This window comes from Stigmatopora nigra, chromosome 15 (assembly GCF_051989575.1).
Source record: "Stigmatopora nigra isolate UIUO_SnigA chromosome 15, RoL_Snig_1.1, whole genome shotgun sequence".
Taxonomy (NCBI): Eukaryota; Metazoa; Chordata; class Actinopteri; order Syngnathiformes; family Syngnathidae; genus Stigmatopora; species Stigmatopora nigra.
Window position 1 is genome coordinate 10,085,001 of NC_135522.1, and position 19,994 is coordinate 10,104,994.

The 19,994-nt window shown below is 38.4% G+C and overlaps 3 protein-coding genes across 3 annotated transcripts; all 3 read right to left on the bottom strand.

Annotated features, from left to right (window-relative positions):
• Positions 1-1,370: 1,370 nt before the first annotated feature.
• Positions 1,371-10,525, bottom strand: znf598 (zinc finger protein 598). The gene is made up of 12 exons (XM_077735062.1): positions 10,136-10,525; positions 9,136-9,248; positions 8,889-9,018; positions 8,367-8,578; positions 8,068-8,285; positions 7,438-7,531; positions 7,168-7,355; positions 6,541-6,619; positions 5,525-6,459; positions 4,329-4,494; positions 3,650-3,797; positions 1,371-2,836 (listed from the first exon to the last, which is right to left on the bottom strand). The coding sequence occupies exons 1-12, from the start codon at positions 10,307-10,309 to the stop codon at positions 2,456-2,458; spliced, it is 2,838 nt and encodes a 945-aa protein (XP_077591188.1). The 5' UTR covers positions 10,310-10,525; the 3' UTR covers positions 1,371-2,455.
• A 539-nt stretch (positions 10,526-11,064) lies between these two features.
• slc25a17 (solute carrier family 25 member 17) lies at positions 11,065-15,728 on the bottom strand. Its single transcript, XM_077734607.1, has 9 exons — positions 15,547-15,728; positions 14,926-14,986; positions 14,796-14,862; positions 14,007-14,158; positions 13,628-13,744; positions 13,413-13,561; positions 12,615-12,710; positions 11,916-12,001; positions 11,065-11,351 (listed from the first exon to the last, which is right to left on the bottom strand). Exons 1-9 carry the CDS (start codon positions 15,601-15,603, stop codon positions 11,207-11,209), a joined length of 930 nt encoding a protein of 309 aa, XP_077590733.1. The 5' UTR covers positions 15,604-15,728; the 3' UTR covers positions 11,065-11,206.
• Positions 15,729-16,020: 292 nt separating this feature from the next.
• Positions 16,021-18,972, bottom strand: rpusd1 (RNA pseudouridine synthase domain containing 1). The gene is made up of 6 exons (XM_077734648.1): positions 18,888-18,972; positions 18,122-18,320; positions 17,888-18,011; positions 17,708-17,810; positions 16,761-16,862; positions 16,021-16,697 (listed from the first exon to the last, which is right to left on the bottom strand). Exons 2-6 carry the CDS (start codon positions 18,301-18,303, stop codon positions 16,291-16,293), a joined length of 918 nt encoding a protein of 305 aa, XP_077590774.1. The 5' UTR covers positions 18,304-18,320; positions 18,888-18,972; the 3' UTR covers positions 16,021-16,290.
• Between the last annotated feature and the right edge of the window lie 1,022 nt (positions 18,973-19,994).

Consider the following 19,994-nt stretch of genomic DNA (forward strand, 5'->3'; position numbering starts at 1 on the left):
ATGTTCAATTTTTCCAGCGTCAAATTGATGATAAAAATCAAATGTCCAACTAACAAGTGAGTTTTTATTTTAGCGTGCTGCCCTTCCTTTTAATGGTTCTTCCCCTTTTTAACAGTGTTTGACATCTGTGTAAAAAAAAAAAAAAAAAAAAAGAGTAAAAGAAAATTGCTGTGTACAGCATATTGTCTGTTACCTGAATGTCTCTGGACTCAAGTCTCAGCATCACTCCCAATAAAAATAAGATAAGAAAAGATGTGGGTTTGGATTGATTTATTCTTTTTTGAAGTTAAATTGGGTGGGTGAATACCCTATATCATTAATAAATGGATTAAAATAACTGTATTAAAAGCCCTGAATATTCAGTGTTATTTGAGATCTAAAACAATATTTATTTTAGCTTTTATTTAAATATATTTTTAGATTTTACAAAAAGATTTTTGAACTAAAACACAGAAAAAAAGATTTAAAAATTACAATTATTGCTTTAAAAGTGGGAAAATCTGAAAATTTAATATACCTCTATACTCTGATCCTAAAACAGAAAGTCAGCACTCATGATTTACTTTCTCAAGCAACTCAAGAGTCTAAGGACTCAACAACAAACAAAAAAATCAATATGTTATAATGATAAATACTCAATAATCCTCACCTTGTGGACTTCCTGTGTTGCTCCAGTTTGTTAACTAGGTCTACAGTGCCTTGTGTCTTGTCTGTCTTGCTACTGCAAACAAGAAATTCCATTTAGTTAATGATGTCACTTATGATAAAATGGGATGTTTTTTTTTAAATATTTGGGGTAAGACGCAATGAGGCATGCCATAAAAAATCATTTATGTGGATGACAACGTGGCACTGTCATAAAAATAATTCAAATAATTGTTATGTTTAAGCAGGCGGTTAGCGCATTACTCACTGGGTTCAAATCCAGGTCGATCCACCTGGCCTCCCTGGGGCCTGCGTGGGTTTTCCCAGGTACTCCGGTTTCCTGCCACGTTCCAAAAACATGCATGGTCGACTGACACTCTAAAATACTCTCAAGTATGGGTGTGAGGAGGTGTCTCCTACCTCTGGCCTGGAATCAGCTGAAATAGGCTCCAGCACCCCCTACAACCCTAATGAGGAAAAAGCAGTTCAGAAAATGAATGTTTATATGTGCGAATAAGTTTAAAAAGTAAAAAGGCTCATCTGTAAGTTTTTGAACTAAATTAATCTGAATTTTATTCATATTAACAGAATTTTTCAATTGAGGTTTACACACTCAAGCAGCATGTACAAAAGGGCAATCAAATGGAGTCGAAGAAATAAATGAACTCAACTTCATAAGTCTCGGTTGACACTGGTTCTGAACAAATCCAGAGGGAGATACTGTATATGAGAGTAGGGGCTTTATTGGAGCCAGACAGAAAATAGAAAGAGCAGTAGCTGTATGATGTACAGACTACATACTTTAGTCATTACGTTATTCAATTTGACACATAGCTCTGCAAGATGAAGGTCCTAAGAAGGAACGAACACACACAGCCCACCAGCATTGTGCTAAGAGGGGAGTGTGTGTCATGACCCCAAGTGCCAGTCAAGAATAAAGTACACGAGACTATTTATTTAGAGATAAGAGGTGGAAAGAAAATTATGCTGTCATTAGCTGTGTTGCGATGAATTAAATATAAATAATCAGAACTATATATTAACTTAATGGCCACCATTGACAATAACAGATCAATTTCAGTTAAACTGGGAGGATTGGCTGGGATTGTTTATTTAATGCCATTGATGGTGCTAGAAGTCGAATCCATTTTCACTGAGGGTGAGCAGTAATAATTCAAATGTTGTTAGCATGGCAGTCAATTTGGGACATGTAGCACAGTCAATGTAATTAAATATTACACATTTGGTCCAATCTGAACCAATTTTGTCTCCAGGTGTTGTTGTATACCATATGGGACAGGATGGGGCCAAAAAAGGTAGATTTTATTTTTTGCAGGTCCCATTTTCTCATCATTATGAATGTTCTATCAAATGTGAAAAAGTATATGAAGAGAATTCAAGTAATTTAATTTGTTCTAATTAATTCTGCATAGTCACTACACAAGGCAGCTCAACGGCCCGCATTACTAGTGGTGAGCATTACCACTGAAAGATGTTAAACAATACTTGCTTTCAATTTCCAACGGGCTAAAGTTAATCAACTTTTTGTGATAGTACAAAAATTCTTTGTTTTTTCCATCCTTAACAAAACTGATTTTTCAAGTATTTAATCAGGTTACGTCATCCCTCCCACTGAAATCAAGCATTAGTTGTGGTTGCTCAACCAGCTTGGAAAGCGAGTTGACACTACATCATTTGAGCGTAATGTCCGTTAGGACGCACGCTGTCCCTCCACCATTGCTGTCGTCGTACACGCCGGCCGGCGATGACCGACTGAGTCGTCAAGATAGCCATTAATAGCTCCATTGGGCTAGCTGATAATTCGGCTAATGGACTGCAAGGAGGGGAACTCGTCATTCTCTCTCATGTGCAGCGTCTTGTGGGAGTTGAAATCCTTGGGGGCGACCACTTGTTTGCACGTGGGGCAAACTTGGCAGTCCAGCTCGGCGGCAGCATTGGCATTACCCGGCATGCTAGCCACCTGCCAGGCGTTTTTCTTGATCTTGTTCTTCTTCCCTCCCCCACCCCCAGACTGCTTCTCCATAGCCTTGCAGTCACCATGCGCCGTCAAGAGTTCCTGCTGCTTGACTGTGTCCGGCAGCAACACCAGCAGCTCGTTGAAGATGCGGTTGAAGTCGTCGCCCAGCAAGTCTTTACAGCTGTGGTGATATTGGGCAGCGGAGAGAAGGCCCTGGAACGACATGTTAATTTTCAGCGGATGCAGATGTGAAAATGCATTACAGTGGTACCTTGACATACAAGTGCCCCAACATACGAGCAATTTGAGATACGAGTAAAATTGAGGATATGATTATCTTGAGATATGAAACAAATTTTCATATACGAGCAGACAGCGGACGTGTGAGGCTGCTCATAAGAATACCGTAGGCACTGTCTCTTTCCCTGCAACTCCCTCGTGTAATGTCTCTGCGAGCACTGGGCGGAGCTTTTTATCAGATTTTTTTTCCCCGTTATTTAGTGCGAATGGTGTATGTACTATTGTGAGGACATTTGTGTGCATCCTTTTTAGAATATTTTGAAGGGAATACACAAGCAAACAACCCTCGATAGGTTACGTCTGGAAGTCAGGGTGGAGGATGGGCAAAGAAAGCCAACCCGGGAGAAGTAAGGTATCACAATATAAAACAAAATTACAATTTAGTTTAGCGTAAAGTTAGATTAAACTTATTTTTGAGTGTCGGCATTGTAATTAAAGTTCATTTAATTTTGTTAATGTTATGTTATTATGAAAAAAAAAAAAAAAAAAAAAAAAAACATTAACTTGTTTCATTGTTCATAGGCAATCAGTTGGCAATCATAAAATATAAAAACAAGTTTGAATTTGAACAATAATACACACAAAAATAGGTTAGAGGTGCTAGTTTTGTGGACAACTTGACTAATCTTCCTGGAAAATTGGGGGCCAATTCAAATAGTTTGACCAACAAGGTTTTTGAAAGTAAACATTTCACTGTACTTAAATAGACAAATTAATCTGAAGTACCTGTCTAAATTGTGCAGAGTAGTTCTTGAACTGATTGAATTTGGACTCATCATCATTGAGGTACTTCCTAATGGACTGAATTAGTTCTAGGTTCCTTTTGTTGAAGTCTTCTGGAACCAGGTAACCGCAGTCCGACGTTTTGGGAAGGCTGTATTCAAGTAAGGGACAATCTTAGAAAGCAGACAAAAAAGATTTCACAAAGTAGTGCTGTACAATATGAAAAAAAATTCAATAGGCGGGCGAAAATGGATGGATCGAATTACGGCTGCCTCCCCCCGGTCTATTTTTTGAAATGACCTTAAACAGATCTCACACAAATGTTAAATGTTAAACAAATACAGCCTGATGTAAACTGAAGCAGCACAGTAACATGTGTGAGCTGTAAAAATTGTAAAGATATCTAATTAACCAATAATTCTTGTGACTTTGAAGATTGCTGTAGAGTTGGCATAATATCAAAATAATATATCAATATTGAATTCCAGAAAGACTCATGTTTCAATTGTTCAAGTCAGTGTAAATTGGGCACCATACGCAGGTCTAAATGTCTATTGCAGCAACAGGCTTACTAATGGCGATGACGATTCACATGTAAAGTGTCATTAGATAGATGTATATCGCTTTGGCTATGCATATCGTACAGCACTATCTGAAATGAAGGAGAAGAAGATGGACTTACAGGTTTACTGCCAGAGGAGGGGTCTCCACCACATTACTGTTGAGTGGGATGCCTGTGAATCCTGGAGGAGGCTTAGTGGCTAAGAGCCCCAGGCCAGGTGGGGGTGGTGGCATAGGCGCTGATGGAGCGGGAGTTGACGACTTTACTGGGAAGGAGGGCTTGAAACCTGCAAAATAAATGTTGTTACTAAACACTCTCAGATATTGCAAACAAACCATTCACCTTTCCTAATGTTCGGTCATACAACATGTTAGGACCCTAAAACAGCCACTAAGGTAAATCCATAACTCCATTTGATTTAAGAGGGAATCAGAGAATTTTCAATTAAATCCTGGTGCTGGCTTCTGATGGTTGAAGGCCATACATTTTTATAAAAATACTATAAACTCCAGACTTTAGCTTGATTATTGTGTATGGGAAAGTATTGTGAATTAGTGTGTATAGGAAAGTATTGTGAATTAGTGTGTATAGGAAAATATTGTGAATTAGTGTGTATAGGAAAGTATTGTGAATTAGTGTGTATAGGAAAGTATTGTGAATTAGTGTGTGTAGGAAAGTATTGTGAATTAGTGTGTATAGGAAAGTATTGTGAATTAGTGTGTATAGGAAAATATTGTGAATTAGTGTGTATAGGAAAGTATTGTGAATTAGTGTGTATAAGAAAGTATTGTGAATTAGTGTGTATAGGAAAGTATTGTGAATTAGTGTGTATAGGAAAGTATTGTGAATTAGTGTGTATAGGAAAGTATTGTGAATTAGTGTGTATAGGAAAGTATTGTGAATTAGTGTGTATAAGAAAGTATTGTGAATTAGTGTGTATAGGAAAGTATTGTGAATTAGTGTGTATAGGAAAGTATTGTGAATTAGTGTGTATAGGAAAGTATTGTGAATTAGTGTGTATAGGAAAGTATTGTGAATTAGTGTGTATAGGAAAGTATTGTGAATTAGTGTGTATAGGAAAGTATTGTGAATTAGTGTGTATAGGAAAGTATTGTGAATTAGTGTGTATAATTAACTATTGTGAATTTGTTTATAATTAACTAATGTGGATTAGTGTGTATAATTAACTATTGTGAATTAGTGTAAGAAACTGCTGTGAATTAGTGTGTATAATTAACTATTGTGAACAGCTATAGTGCTGCTAAAGCAAAAATTCAACCTCACTTCATCAATCAGAAATCATCCATATATTTTACCTGGGGGTGGCTTCTTAGTCTTAAGGGCCGGGAAATCCTCTTCCGGTTCTACAAGAACATCTGTGTTGGACTCCGGCTGTGCTGTAACTGCCTCTTGACTGACGACTGTGTTCTCATTGAAACCATTAACCAATCGACTCTGTGCCATCACCTGCAGAGAACTCAAGGGTTTATTCTTTGTTTTTTCAGGGACGTTCTCCTTTTGAACCACTGTTTCTACTGAAAGCATCTTTGCAAAAGGAGGCGTCGATGAAGTTGAAGAGTTCGAAGGAGCGATCATGTTCTTTTGTTTTTTCTTTTTGCAGGCTTTAGTTTCATTTAGTGTAGCACTTGGGGTCACAGCTGGAGGTTTGCTGGCCGCCGTTGAGGTTTTGCTATCTCTTCCTTTAACCGTGAGTAGAGATGAGATGTCAAGCATGGTGGGCACTGAGCGAAACTCCTCCTGCGTTACTCCGTTGCTCTCGTCGGAGGAGGAGGAAGTAGGCAAGAGTGGGGGAGTTGTTTTTCTGCTTTCCCCTACCTCCTTTTTTCTTCTTGACAATAAGGATGTTGAGGATGTCAGAATTTGGGGGCTGGAGAATTCTGCAGATTGTGGAGGGGGCGGTCTGCTGGTAGGAGGGGGCGGTCTGCTGGAAGGAGGGGGTGGTCTGCTGGAAGGAGGGGGCGGTCTGCTGGAAGGAGGTGGTTGAGACTTAGACTGGGCTGGCGCAGTGTGAGTGGTCCATGCCGAGTTTTTGCCCGTTGCAGATTTGAGGGGCCTGATTTTGGACACAAGAGCAGGGAAATCCTCCTCTTGAAAAGATGATGACTTCTTGGGTTGAGCAGGGTAAGACGGTGTCAGAGTTGTTGCGACTTTGACTACTGAGAGACTGGGAAAGTCATCTTCCTTCAGAGAGCCGGGATCCGGGGGAACAACCGGTGGGCAAGACTTGATGCTGTGAACAGAATAATAAAAAAATATTTGACCCTATTTTAGTTTGTGAGGGTTAGGTTTGTGTTGAGTGGTGTTATATTACATGGCAGGTGGTGCAGCAGCTCCCAATGCTGGAAAGTCATCGTTGTCCTCAGTTGGATTTAAAGTCCGCATTGTTCTTACTGCAAAAATGTGATAAAATAATTACAGCTTCTGCTGGTGAAGATCTGTGCAAGTAGTTTTAGCTGACCCATGCTAGCCTAGGCACTCATAAATTATAATGCAAAAACTGTTTAATGGTGCAGTCAAATTAAATTACGTCGTAATTGTTTGCTTTGTAATAGAGGTAGAATTCAGTGATGTTTGTTAGGCACTTTTAGTTTGGCGCTTCTTCACTGTGAATTTTTGTTTAGGAACAATTTTATGGCTGCACAATGGCCAGACAGAGGTTTTGCAATTCATTCTTGTTCAAAATTTTATCCCTCATTTAACCAATTTATTGCCTACATTCATGGTTTGGTAATACACCCCTATGCATATCCCTAAAAACAAAACAAACAAAAAACACTTCTTTTAAATGTCATACTATTTAACTGTTTACCTGCCACTGACTTGTCTTTTTAGAAACAAAAAAATGTGTAAATGAAATTTAAATTTTGGGTGAAAAGATATATTTTATTATTGTTCAAAACAGTAATAAGATAATATTTTTTTAATTTTTTATTTTTACCTGGAGGTTTAATTGTTGGTTTGATTGGTCCGGCTCTGGGACTTTGCTCATCTAAATCTGTTCTGGCAGTCCTGTCTTCTCTATAGTGTTTAGGAGCATTCCTCTCCAGCATTGCCATCCGGTCCTCCTGTCGACGCATCATCATTGAAGCCCGCATTGCAGCGGCTACCTCTCTGTCCTCATCATCACTGCACAAAGCATACCAAAATAATAAATCCTCAAATGCATGGAATTCATCACACATGTAACACCTAGTGAAGGGAGGCTTACCGAGAGTAGCGCCAGCTCTTCTGTCCTGCCTGAGGTCTTCCTCTTAGGCCTCGTTGATGACGAGCTTCTTCATAATCTTCACCCGTCACCGTGCCTGATGGAAAACAAAGACTCGTTTTGACTTTGCACTATCGACAACATCTCCTACCAGAATACAAGGCCTTTTAAACCATATTTATATGCCACCGTATAGTACATGTCTTGTCATTGACTTTTCACAACCATTGCAAAAGCTACATTATCTTTTAACCAAAATCAAACTGGGTAGCCATAGATGTTAAATTCACCAAGCAGTTATGCAACCTAAAACGATAGTGTAAGGTGTTGCTATTTTCAATCGCCAACCACAAATTCCTCACATAGGGTTGGTAGGCGGAGCCAATTTGATAACTATTGAATGGCGACACAAACATCTCAGAACCGTTTGAGAGTACTTAAAAAATACCAAAAAAATACCATTTACTACCGAAAATCTATCAAGTCAGCACAATTTGTTTGCCATTTGCTGGCCAAAACGTGCAGTAGTAATAAAGGGAATAAACATGTAAAACGTCAATCGGGAGTTTCATCTCATTTTGATGATATGTATAGTTAAGAGATCTGTTGCATCACAATAATACTGAGTCATGCCTTCATTTCTTCTCTGCTGTCTCGGAGCCAAGCTGAACTGTAGGTCTATGTGTCGGTTTTGTCGTGCTTCTGCGCGGCTCTTGCTGTGCTCGGATGCCTTGTGTGCCTTGTAGTCGATCTCAGTGCGGAATGCATGAGTGAACTGCTCATTGGCGCAGAGGCCCTCTTCGCACAAATAGTGACTTTCTCGGAAGTGCTCACTCAAGTACTGGTAATCACTGTTGACACAACATGTTTGAAGAAGCTTAGACAACGGTCTTTGGGATTTCGGACATGAAAAAATACAATTGAAACGTCACCTGTAATATTCCTGGGAACCGTCAGCATCACAGAAGTGACAGAAATAGTGATCCTTTCTCAAGTGTTTGAGTAGCTCATCGTTGTCGAGGTAGCGGTCATCACAGAATTTGCAGAGCGGGTGTCCTCTGTGACTAGTGTCGTCTGGGTCACCGTGTGCTCGGTGGCGCGCAAGTTCTTTGCGGTTGTACCATTTACGCTCGTGGGAGAAAATCTGATTGAGGTGGAAAAAAGTTTAGGATTAGGACTGGGTGAAAATTGTGATTTCTTGATTTACATGTAAATTGAGTCTGCAAAAATAGTGTTGTTTTTTGTTTGTGTTATTAGCTTAGTGCATGTAATTAGCTAGTGCATGTGTGGTCATGAAGTAATTGCAATAGGCATTAATAGATTCGATCTATTATGTTTGTGAAAAAGAGACAACTCCAAACCCCTAAGTTGTAAAAGTAAAAGTTGGTTTCTGCTTTTTTTTTTGGTTCATTTGAACAAAAGCTACTAGTATGAGATAGCATGGATTACAATACCTTCAAGTGCTTTGTGCAGAGCTTGCAACAAAAGAGTTCATGCTGCTTCCTCATGTGATGCTCCAACTCGACAAACTTGGAGAAGACCTTAGCTTCAGGACAGCAAGGGCATTGCGACAACAGTAGATGTCTGAGGAAAAAAACAACAATTATGAGAAAAAAACGTGATTTTTGAAGTGATATCTAATGAAAAGGAAGGACATCAGATAGGCCATTATAATTAGTATGACAAAGCAACACATCTGACCTGTACTGAGCATAGATCTTCTCATCACCAAAATAGATGTCATGTATCTTTTCACAGGGGAACTGATGATGTGGCAGAGAAGAAAAGGCCTGGGCGGACTTTACAAAAACCACCTGAGAACAACATTTTAGCAATCAGAACCCTTTACATTTACTAGTTAAGTGAAAGAAACGCAACAAGTTGAAGGCTCTGTTCATCACAAACTCCATTGCTTATGGTGCTTTCACCTTTATTCACTTTAATTGATGACAATAGTCGTTCAATGTGGTATAATTGGGAGGACTGGTTTAGGGGCACATTTTAGTGGTATTGACGACAGGTTTTTGACCAGAAGTTAAAATGTTTAACAGATTGTATCAAATTAGGCACATACCAGATCAATGACAGAACAGATCTTTGCTTCTTTTTTTGTTTTAATTCTAGCACCAATGGCTTAAATTGGGCTGATCTCGCTTTTAAGTAATAGCCTTCGGGTGCAATGTGTGGATTTAAAATCTTCGTAAAGTGTAATTTTAAACCAGTTTTGATAGCACATTCTCTTGTGAATATAAAAGGCCATTTGGAATTGAATTGTACAACTCAGCTGACACGCAAGCTTAAAGTCTATTGAATTTACTGAATAGATGGAAAAGGACGATCCATTTCACATGTTAGACAAATACGGCTGTCAGGTATATTTGGTTAGTGAGAAAACACCATTTATGTACATAAAGAGATATATATACACACAAGCAGAGATTAGATTGTCATTTACAGCCCCGCTATAAGAAAACCAGCTAGTTTGGCTGGTTGCTTCCCTCACTACACCACGCCATTAGCAAGCCGACTAATAACTTACTATCTTTTCTACCTACGGAAGTGACATTGTACTGTTCTGTCAGTCTGTTTTTTTAAAATCGATTTTGCAGTAGACACCTTGAAATAGTCACTATTAGAATACCGGGGCCTAGCTAGCGTGGCCAAGCGACATCCTCGAACCACCGTAGTTTTGAAACCCCACCTTGTCAAGCTCCTCCCGGCAGACGGCGCAGTACTTCTGCTCGCACAGCACCCTCATTTTGGTGGAACAGCGATAACACACCGGGTGATCGCATTTTCCGAAAGCAAAAATGTCGATATCTTGGCAGCAGAGAACGCAGTGTTTTTCAGGTTCCTTGATATTTGTTGAATCCATGATCAGAGGGAAAAAGGAAATAATTGCCTAATGGGCTCTGGTCCGAATGCTGACTCTGTAGTGGTTACGTAATTATGAAAGTCTACAATACTGACGTGCCACGCAACTCTGGGTATGATCTGTATGTTAAGTGAATGAACATTTAACAGCTCACCCTGGCGGTGCGCTTCAACACATTATTTGTGAGTCTGCGCACGCTAGTCCACGTGGGACGTCACATGCTGGATGCACTTTCATCCGGGTTAGACAAGTATGCTTTTTTACACCTGTCAAAAATGTGACGTCACAGCTGTAAATTGGTCTAAGGTTACGTCGATAATAAATGTCAAGCAAAAAAATAATAAAATAATTCTAAATCTGAAATAAAAATAACTTATATAAAATATTTTATAACGCAAATTATTTAATGGTGCAGGTTTTTGTTGCAACCGATCCAGCACAGACTTTTAGCCAATAAGATTTCTGCAGAAAACAAGAAACACCTGACTGCAATCCACTGATGCACTTGTAGGATTCCAGATTGGTGAAAAGGTAAAAGCAATCGGCTGGCCACCGATTCAGGGTGTCCACCGCTTCTGCCCCGAAGACAGCTGGGATAGGCTCCAGCACCCCCCACAACCCTCATGAGGATAAAGTGTTCTAGAAAGTGAGATGAGATGGACAAAACTAAGAAGTCTACAATGGAAGCCATATGTTGTTCAAACATAAAACATGTCTACTTTAATGCTGACTGAGGTTTCATAAATAAGCTAACATTTACTGAAAGAGTACCTTTATTCATCTGATTATGAATTTCAGTAGGCTAAAGCGTTCCATGCGATTTATAACACAGGTTTACAATAGTATAACACTGCACAAGTAAAGTTAAGTGGGTGTCCATAATTGGAAAGCATTTTGCTAGCGAGTGTGGTTACTCAGTCCCATGACTCTGAAGGTACAGCTGGCAATCTTCTCATAGAGAAGGAACATGAGGGCCGCAGTCATGACTGTCTGAAGTAACTTGGCCTCCAGTCCTTTAAACAGACCTAATATACCAAACTTCCTATGGGAGGGAATAGTAATGCAATGTAAAATGCCGTACTGTATGACACCAGTGTATGCATACAAAAATAATAAGCTATTATTAAAATACAGCAATATTTTTATCTAGCTATTGTAGGCCTGGGCGATATGACCAAAATTGTTGTCAAGATATAAAAGAAAGTCAATATCGATTTTTTGTTTCAAATTAGAAACTTTAAACTTCTGTGAAAAAGTAAATAAATGACTCTACTCATTGACTTATGAAAGTAACTATGCTACCTTAATTTAAAAGAAAAGACAATATAAAATGTGATGTTTTTAAAAAGTATTTTTGTTGCTGTTCTGCAATAAAGCTAAGAAAACTCCTTCGTTACACTATGAAAAGTAATGAATGACAAAACTTTCAGAAATGTTGATAGGTATCTTTAGTTTTATAAATTGGCACAAGTTTAATTATTATTGTGGACTAAAATTATTTGACAGTAATTATCGTGATCTTTTTATCGCCCAGGTCTAAGTTATTGTCACAAAAACCTACTTCTTATTATAAAACATAAGAAAGTAAAGTCAGTAATGCACCCACCTCACTCTGTTGACTAGCAGACACTTGACTGCCATGAAACTGGACAACATTTTTGACTTGTTTGCTGACTTGTTGAACTGACCGAACTGAGGAAATTAAAAAGAAGAATCAAGAGCACTGCCCTCCTCCAACAATATTGGGTCATAGAAATCCTATTCTAACTAGAACCTACGGTCATAAAAATCCTAAATGTGATCAAATCCTAATACACAAATTGGATTAAACTTGATTTTATATGCTTTGTTGGACCATGCATCGACACTCCAAACGATATTCAAATTCTGAGGGAAAAAAATATTTATGTATTTTGTTCGTTTACTATGTATTGGTTATAGAGGCCAGCTAGGACTGAAAAGTGGTGAAATATCAATTTAAAACATCAATTTAAACCTAAAAAAAGAAGGATGATATGTACCGTACGACCCGTACTATAAGGTGCATCAGATTATAAGGCGCACCTTCAATAGATTGCCTATTTTAAAACTGTTTTCATATATAGGGCACATTGTATTATAAGGCACATAAGACGTAGTAGTAGTAGTGTTTGCGTTCTGTAACCGCTAGATTGGAATGCCATACAATAATTAACTAATATTGATGCATACTACATTAGGCGCATTGGATTTTAAGGCACACAGTTGGAGTTAAAAAAAATTGGAAGTCTTTTGGGTGTGCCGTGAAATACGGTAGAAGACCTACCCTAAGAATGGACTGTATGGTTTGCAGTGGATAAGTCACAGTAGTGGCAACAGCTTTGGCCACTGCACCAATCATGAAAACTTCAACAGATGCGAGCTGAAGGGAGACAGAAAGAAATATAGTCAATATATGGTACATAGATTGGATGTAATAAACCTCTTTTGTACACTTGTCAGGCCAAATTGAACAAATAAACGTTTTTATGGCCTATCCAAAGCACAATGAATGTTGCCAGGTGTGAAAACTTCCAAATAACATGAAACTGGCTTTAGAACATGTGTGTAGATTTCTTCAATATCCACAATTTTTTTGGGGATGACAGTGAAGCGTGGGGTTGATTATAAAGATTAGTTTTTAGTTTGTGCTTAGATTATTTAAGAGTCGCTAGACTAGTTTGGGAAAACTTCCAAATAACATGAAACTGGCTTTAGAACATGTGTGTAGATTTCTTCAATATCCACATTTTTTTTTGGGATGACAGTGAAGCGTGGGGTTGATTATAAAGATTAGTTTTTAGTTTGTGCTTAGATTATTTAAGAGTCGCTAGACTAGTTTGGATCAGAATAACTCCTGACACCCCGCCTGATGTCTGCCTAATCCTGGAAAGAGTCATGTGGGTGAAATTACCAAGGCTCATTTAATGCACACTCAAGAAGTCTCTTTTTACCAACACATATTTCACAGAAATGCTTCAATGCAGGATTGGTAATGAAGAAAATCACATACAGAATCAGAAGTGCATTGCATTTTTCCAAATGCCTACCATAGGAAAGTGTGTTTGGGCATATTGTTCTTTACCTCCCTGGGAACTCCTTTCCTCAGTTGCCTCTTTAGACCTTCGTAAATCATGAATTGGATGGCAGGGTTGAGGACTAGCAGCAGTGAGGGAAAGGTTCCGTTCCAAAGAGCCCCCACACCCTCATTACCAATGATCTGCACAAATGCATCTGTGAAAACATCAGTAAAAATCAATTCTAAGCAAAGAATATTTATCAGAACGGGATGTATTTTACCAATAATGCCTTGGTAGTTGGTGGGATGAATATCTGTATTGTGAAACTTGGAGCCTTGAAGCTTCAGCCGGGTGTTGACCACCCACAAAGGAGTGGTAACTAGAACATTTATAACACCTGAAGGGTACAAATATAGAATTGAATAGTGGCTAAATTAGTCAAGTTTACAATCCTTTATTTGGACCTTTATTTGTTTTTTTAATTTAAAAAGTGACACAATCATAGATTTTTAGTGGGACCATGTCGATACCCTTTTGGGAAACAAGGTATGGCGATATATCACCATATCAATACATTGTTACACCCTTAATCTTGAGTGATCTGTAACAAGTCGTACCTAAACGATGACAATACACCCTTTAAAAATAAGCCTTCTCACCTGCAATGATGCCAAGCTTCAAGTCAGTGTTAGGTGCTGACCTTTGTCCCTTTAGCCAACTGGATTTGAGGCTATGGAAGCAGTAGAAGTACACAAAGTTGGAGCAGCACAGGCTGCAGATGACTGGGAACCAACCTCTGTATGGTGCTAGTCTACAGAGAGGGGCACAAAACGGACTCTTCATTTGGTATGTGGAGACTGAAAATTTCTCAAGATATAGAAAAACCATGCTCATATTACTACCACATTTTCTGCACTATAAGGCACACCTTCAATGAATATAAAGCTGATTATAAAACACAGTAGTAGTGGTTTTGGTGGTACTACTAGTAGTAGAGGATTGTCTTATACATCCACTAGATGGAGTTGTCCTACTTGTAGTAGTAGTAGTATGTAGTACTAGTTAGTTCTAGCCCGGAGACAGCTGGGATTGGCTCCAGCACCCCAAGTGACCCTAATGAGTATAAAACAGTTCAGAAAATGAGATATAAGATATAAAGTTGCACTGTCATATAATGATTTAACAATATTGATTCATATATAAAGGTGCACTTTCATAAAATGATTAAACAATATTGATTCATATATAAAGGCGCACTGCCGGCTTTTCAGAAAATTAAAAGCTTTTAATTGCATTTTATAGGGTGGAAAACACAGTATATTACTTATTGGCCATAACAGTTGAGGCCCCTGCACAATCGCATGCAAGAGTTCTCGTAAAGTTTTAGGACAAGCACTCCATAAAATGAATGGGTAAATGGATTGTTGTCCTTCCATTATGGTACTTACAGTCCTTCCTCCTTGATTATTTCTGCTAAAATGGTTGGAGTTGAAGTCGCCTTTCTCTTCTCGTCCACTTTAAATCAGCATACAAACAGATTACAATGCACACACAATATTAAATGATACTTGTTGTTACCTTGAAGCCTTAATCTGGCAGTATCCAGAGGGAAGAATACTGTCATGGCTGTTACACTTCCCTAAAAAAAATAAAAAAACTATAAAATATCATCTTGCTCCTGTTGGGACATTTTTTGCTATACAGATTTGAACATGTCCACATCAGTAGAAATTCTGTAGAAATTCTATGGATGAGCAAAAGCACAATACTTGCGCAATACAATGTTTAAACGTGCGTATAAATGTGAAATTACTTTTAAATTAATAATAATAATAATTAATAATTACAAATTATGAATGATAAATTACTTCGTAAAAATACTAATTATATTAAGTTAAAAAAAAGTTAATAAATATAACCTTCCCAGCATACAATTAGAACTATTACACATTTGCAATCAAGTAATACTAAGAGACATTCAATATTATTTTTTCTTCAGAAAACGGACACAAAACAGCAATTAGAAAAACTAGACATCAAGTTTATCTCATCACCCCAAAAATATAACAAAAATCTGATTCAAATTATAGTTATACGTACATTTCAATAGAGTAAGTAGAAATTCTCTAGAAATTCTATGAGTGAGCAAAAGCACAACACTTGTGCAATACGACGGTAAATATGTTCAAGCTAACTTACCATAGCTCCGGATACAGCGTGCACCAAACCTTCATATGACAAAACCTCAAAGCTCATGTTGACCGAAATATTAAGTTTTTTTAACCCCGCAAAAATAAGAAATTAGCCTCGCGTCCAGTGTAATATTAGTTGCCCTACATTAAATTCAATTCACTTCACTTCCTTTGGCTTGCCGATTGCCCCGCCTCTCTCCCTATTTTTGCAAGGCATTGTGGGTAATGTAGTGAACAGGGGAAACATCGCAAGAAAACGGTTTGACGGCGAGAGACGTCGATCCATCCAGTTCAAATGAACTGGACGTCTATCAATGTCAATGACACTCTATAATTACATTATACGTTGAAATAAACGTTTACAATGTGTCTGACTTTTATTCCAAATTCAATTATATTCATAACATTTAGATTATCCATATATGATGATAAACTAACCATACTATCATAGCATTTAAACTGAGACATGGGTTAGGTTAAAAAAAAACAGTTGAAAAAGTTTATTTAATATTGTTAACTTACAGAAATCAGGAAAAATGAGGAATATTTGGTTATTGGAATGGGTGGCTTAAAAATGCACAATAATATATGGAGGAGAAAATAGCTCTAAACCAGCCCAACTGTTAAATATTTCATTTCGTCTTGCATGTAAGTGTTCCCAGATTTCCTGTAATTTGTTTTTAGAATTGCATGTATATATGTATATATTTCATTTTTATGTAATAATATGAATATTGAATAATAAACAACACTAACAGTTACCAGCCCATTCTGTTAGCCAGTCCTCACACTGCCTCTTCATCTCTTCACTGTCAACTTTCCTGCATTTTTTCCTCCTTTTCTCCTCCTCCTGTCTTTTTCGTTCTTTCGCCATCTCCTTCGCTCGTCTCTGCTCGTGCAATCTTTGCTCAAGAATAGAGTCCAATGTGGATTTCAGGGGTCGTAATGTGCGCTGTGGGAGCCACTTTAAGTCCACCGTTGGCAGAAAGGGATCTACCGCGTACACGTGTATGGGCTCAGGGTCAAGAGGGATGTGGAGGAGATGAGCATGCAGCATCATGCGGAAGGGTCCATTGTCAGCTCCTGAGCTGTAGGTGACGTCCCCGACAATGGGGTGGCCCACTGCGCTGCAGTGAACTCGTAATTGGTGGGTTCTCCCTGTTGAGCAGGTATACTGATACATTACATGTTATCAGGCGAATAAGGAACCCTGTGTTTTACCTGTGACAGGCTGTAGTAGCACCTTGGTGGCAGGACCGCCATCATACAAGCCATACTCCAACACTGTCAGTAAAGTCTGGGATGGTTTGGGGTTTTCACAACCTGACAAAGAAAAAATGTGTCAAGCCCAATTCCTCTATATTTGATTGCACTTCTCTAATACCCACCTAGAGGAAATAGTGACATCTAATGGAGAAGACAATGTAGTTCTCAATTTTATTGTTACCGTATTTTCTCACATGTAAGCCGCATTTGTAACCCAAAAAATGATGACTGAATTCAGGGTATGGCTTATGTGCGCAGAAGACTAACAACATTGTTACTCTTTTTCACCATTATTTTCTGTTTTGCAGTAAGAAAACATCCATTACTGGATTAATTACTAACTTCCTTATGATATTGACCTTAATAATGTACTTTTGATTCATACAGTATCTCAGAAATACCAATATTTTCCCTTCAAAGTAACACATTTGTACACCCTATTAAAACCATAAATATGGAGTTGAAAATTGTGAATCAGGGGGTGGCTTATACGCAAAAAATTGTAGGATTCAACGATGTTAAGGCAATTTAAAGGGTGCGGCTTATATGCGAGTAAATGTGGTATTTGTACTTGTCTTGAGTATACAAGCCCACTCACTATAGGGTATATATTAGCCTTTGCCTTTTGCTTTTCGAGCTCTTTTTCAACCCATGTCATCTCATTTTTGCCGTATGGAAGATGAATGAATTAATATATTAATAGGGAGTGACCTAAAAATGGGTGAAACCCTGGAGAAGCCCCAAAAGTAATAGGAAATCACTGAAAATCGACCAGAAGTGATCCACGGGAGATAACACCCTTTTCATGCCTTTTTTTCTAGAAATTGCATTTTTTGTTTTAAGATAAATGAATAATATAAATTGACACATTTTATAAACTCTTATGTATCTCACAAACATACCCTCTGTTCCGTCAATACACATCATATGTGTTTTTCCCTCTAAAGTGTTCTTTCCAATTGAGAAGTCGAGTGTTTGTATCTCTTCTTCCACCAATCCACGGAGCTGGAAAAATCCAAATATATTTACAGACATGCATAAAACAAAGTGTGGGGTGCAAGTGGGTTTCACTGTATACCTACCAGAGCAAGGTAGGCCTTGGTGACTGTGCGATCCTTAAAACAACGATATGCCTGTCCAGCAGCAGCCTTATTGAGAGCTACGCATAAAGCGCCACTAGTTGAGAAATCCAACTGATGACAGAACCTTTTATATAAATGACATCAGTATTAATCATTAACCAACCCTTTTTGTTGCACTTTGATTACAGACCTTTTATGTTACAATGATAGTATCATATTAGGATTATACTTTACCTGAATCCATAGTATGTGCCTGGGTCTGCAAGTTGAGGGAACCGGTGGCGAAGTTGGGCCTGCACAGTGTTATTTTCATACCACATCTTGCTATCAATGCGGATGTCCCAGTGCTTGTCCACCACGATGTAATCATCATTCTGAAAGAGCACACGAAGACTCTCCACGCTGGCCGGCTCCATGGGGCCTCACAAAACACCTTAAAAACAATTCATCGTGTTATAAATGTGTATAAACTGTATAGCATGATATATGTGTTATATAAGAGCATAGCTGCACTCCTCCAGTTGTATTTTTTATTTAATTCAGACCAATGATCTTTTTTTTCCCTGAGTGTAGGCTCCAGCACCCCCACAGCCATTGTGAGGGTAAGTAGTACGAAAAATGAATGAATGAATTAACTCTTTGGTTGCCATTGACAGTTGATAAATGCATTCACTCTCTCTCTCTGTCAAAATGAATTAGACGTCTAGCACTATCAATGGCACTCTAGTATTTAAAGCAAGTTCTCCCACGTTAAATGGATTTGGATGTATATCGTTGTCAATCAGTTTTTTTTTTTTTTTAAAGACCCTAATTTCTTGACAACAATAATATAGTAAGCATGTACAAAAGCTTTTCACAAATTGCCCAAGACACTAATTTTCTTTTCCTAAAATAACACTGGGTATGTTATCTAGTCATACGTCAATATGCATATGATCTGCACAAGCGCGACTATTCATATCGGCTACATAGTAAATCATATTAGTAAAGGTAAACATACCAAACCTCAAATGCTCATGTCAAGCTGATGGCGGTGGGGACGGTCTTACTTCCGTTTCATAGCTCCAGTGAACGTAAATGAGAACTAGACTGCCATCTACTGTACTGGAGTGTAAATACTAATTTACTAAACGGAGCATACAAGAGAGTAGACCAGCGGTCGCCAATCTGGTCGTCGAGAGCCCGTATCCAGTCCTTTTTCCTTATCTCTCTCTCTCTTCTACCACACCCGCATCAAATGATCAACTCATCAGAGGCTATTGCAGCTGACTTTAGGCTAGAGGCGGGGATATCCTGAGTTCCATGCAGGTGGACTGACCTAGATTTGAACCCAGTTCTCCCACTGAGGGGCCGAAGCCCTAACCACTCACCCCCCCGGGCCACCCCAGTTTTTAAGTTTAGAATTTAAATCTCAGGCATTCTGTAGTTGTCAATTGAACCTTTATGGATGTCAGATCCATTGATGACTAATAAATTGCTTAAAAATGTGAAAAATATTTCTACGACTACTAGTACTACTACTACTACTACTACTACTACTACTACTACCACTACCACTACTACTACTACTACTACTACTACCACTACTACTACTACTACCACTACTAATAATACTACCACTACTACTACTATTAATACTGCTGCTACTACTACGACTCTACTGTATGTGCCCAATGTCAGGTGGGGACCAGTCCAGGTGTACAACACGTATTGGAAAAAGTTAACTGGGTTAGGCGCTATCTCAAACTTCATCTGAGTAAGGACAAGAAATCTTTGATAAAAAATAATTTGAGGCTCTTATCATATTACTTCTGCAAGGATGACAAATTGGGGCTTTAGGTTCTACGCATTCAAATAATGTGCATGACTCATAGTTAATCGTCTCCACTGAAATGATTGAAAATGTCCCAACTGTCTCAGACACTCTGGTGAACATGAAACACTGACATATTTCAAGGGCATGGTTTATATTGAATTTTTAATCTGTCTCTGTTATGTCAGTAGGAAGTGTTTGTTGCCAGAGCCCAATTGATTAAGACGGCCATAATCCCACATCTATGAATTCTTTTCCAAAAGGAAAAAGTGGGCATTAATTTTAATATTAGTG

What these genes read in the sequence shown, in the direction of transcription:
- znf598 (XM_077735062.1), bottom strand. Translation starts at nt 10,309, where the DNA reads ATGGATTCAACAAATATCAAGGAACCTGAAAAACACTGCGTTCTCTGC. An exon ending in AAGAGCTGGCGCTACTCTCG is followed by an intron (nt 7,356 to 7,437) that starts GTAAGCCTCCCT and finishes TGCTTTGTGCAG; the next exon opens with TGATGATGAGGACAGAGAGG. An exon ending in ACCAACAATTAAACCTCCAG is followed by an intron (nt 6,620 to 7,167) that starts GTAAAAATAAAA and finishes ACATTTTTGCAG; the next exon opens with TAAGAACAATGCGGACTTTA.
- rpusd1 (XM_077734648.1), bottom strand. Translation starts at nt 18,303, where the DNA reads ATGGAGCCGGCCAGCGTGGAGAGTCTTCGTGTGCTCTTTCAGAATGAT. An exon ending in GTGTATTGACGGAACAGAGG is followed by an intron (nt 16,863 to 17,707) that starts GTATGTTTGTGA and finishes TTTCTTTGTCAG; the next exon opens with GTTGTGAAAACCCCAAACCA. An exon ending in GCTACTACAGCCTGTCACAG is followed by an intron (nt 16,698 to 16,760) that starts GTAAAACACAGG and finishes CCTGCTCAACAG; the next exon opens with GGAGAACCCACCAATTACGA.
- slc25a17 (XM_077734607.1), bottom strand. Translation starts at nt 15,603, where the DNA reads ATGAGCTTTGAGGTTTTGTCATATGAAGGTTTGGTGCACGCTGTATCC. An exon ending in TGCCAGATTAAGGCTTCAAG is followed by an intron (nt 14,863 to 14,925) that starts GTAACAACAAGT and finishes GCTGATTTAAAG; the next exon opens with TGGACGAGAAGAGAAAGGCG. An exon ending in ATAATCAAGGAGGAAGGACT is followed by an intron (nt 14,159 to 14,795) that starts GTAAGTACCATA and finishes CCCTCTCTGTAG; the next exon opens with ACTAGCACCATACAGAGGTT.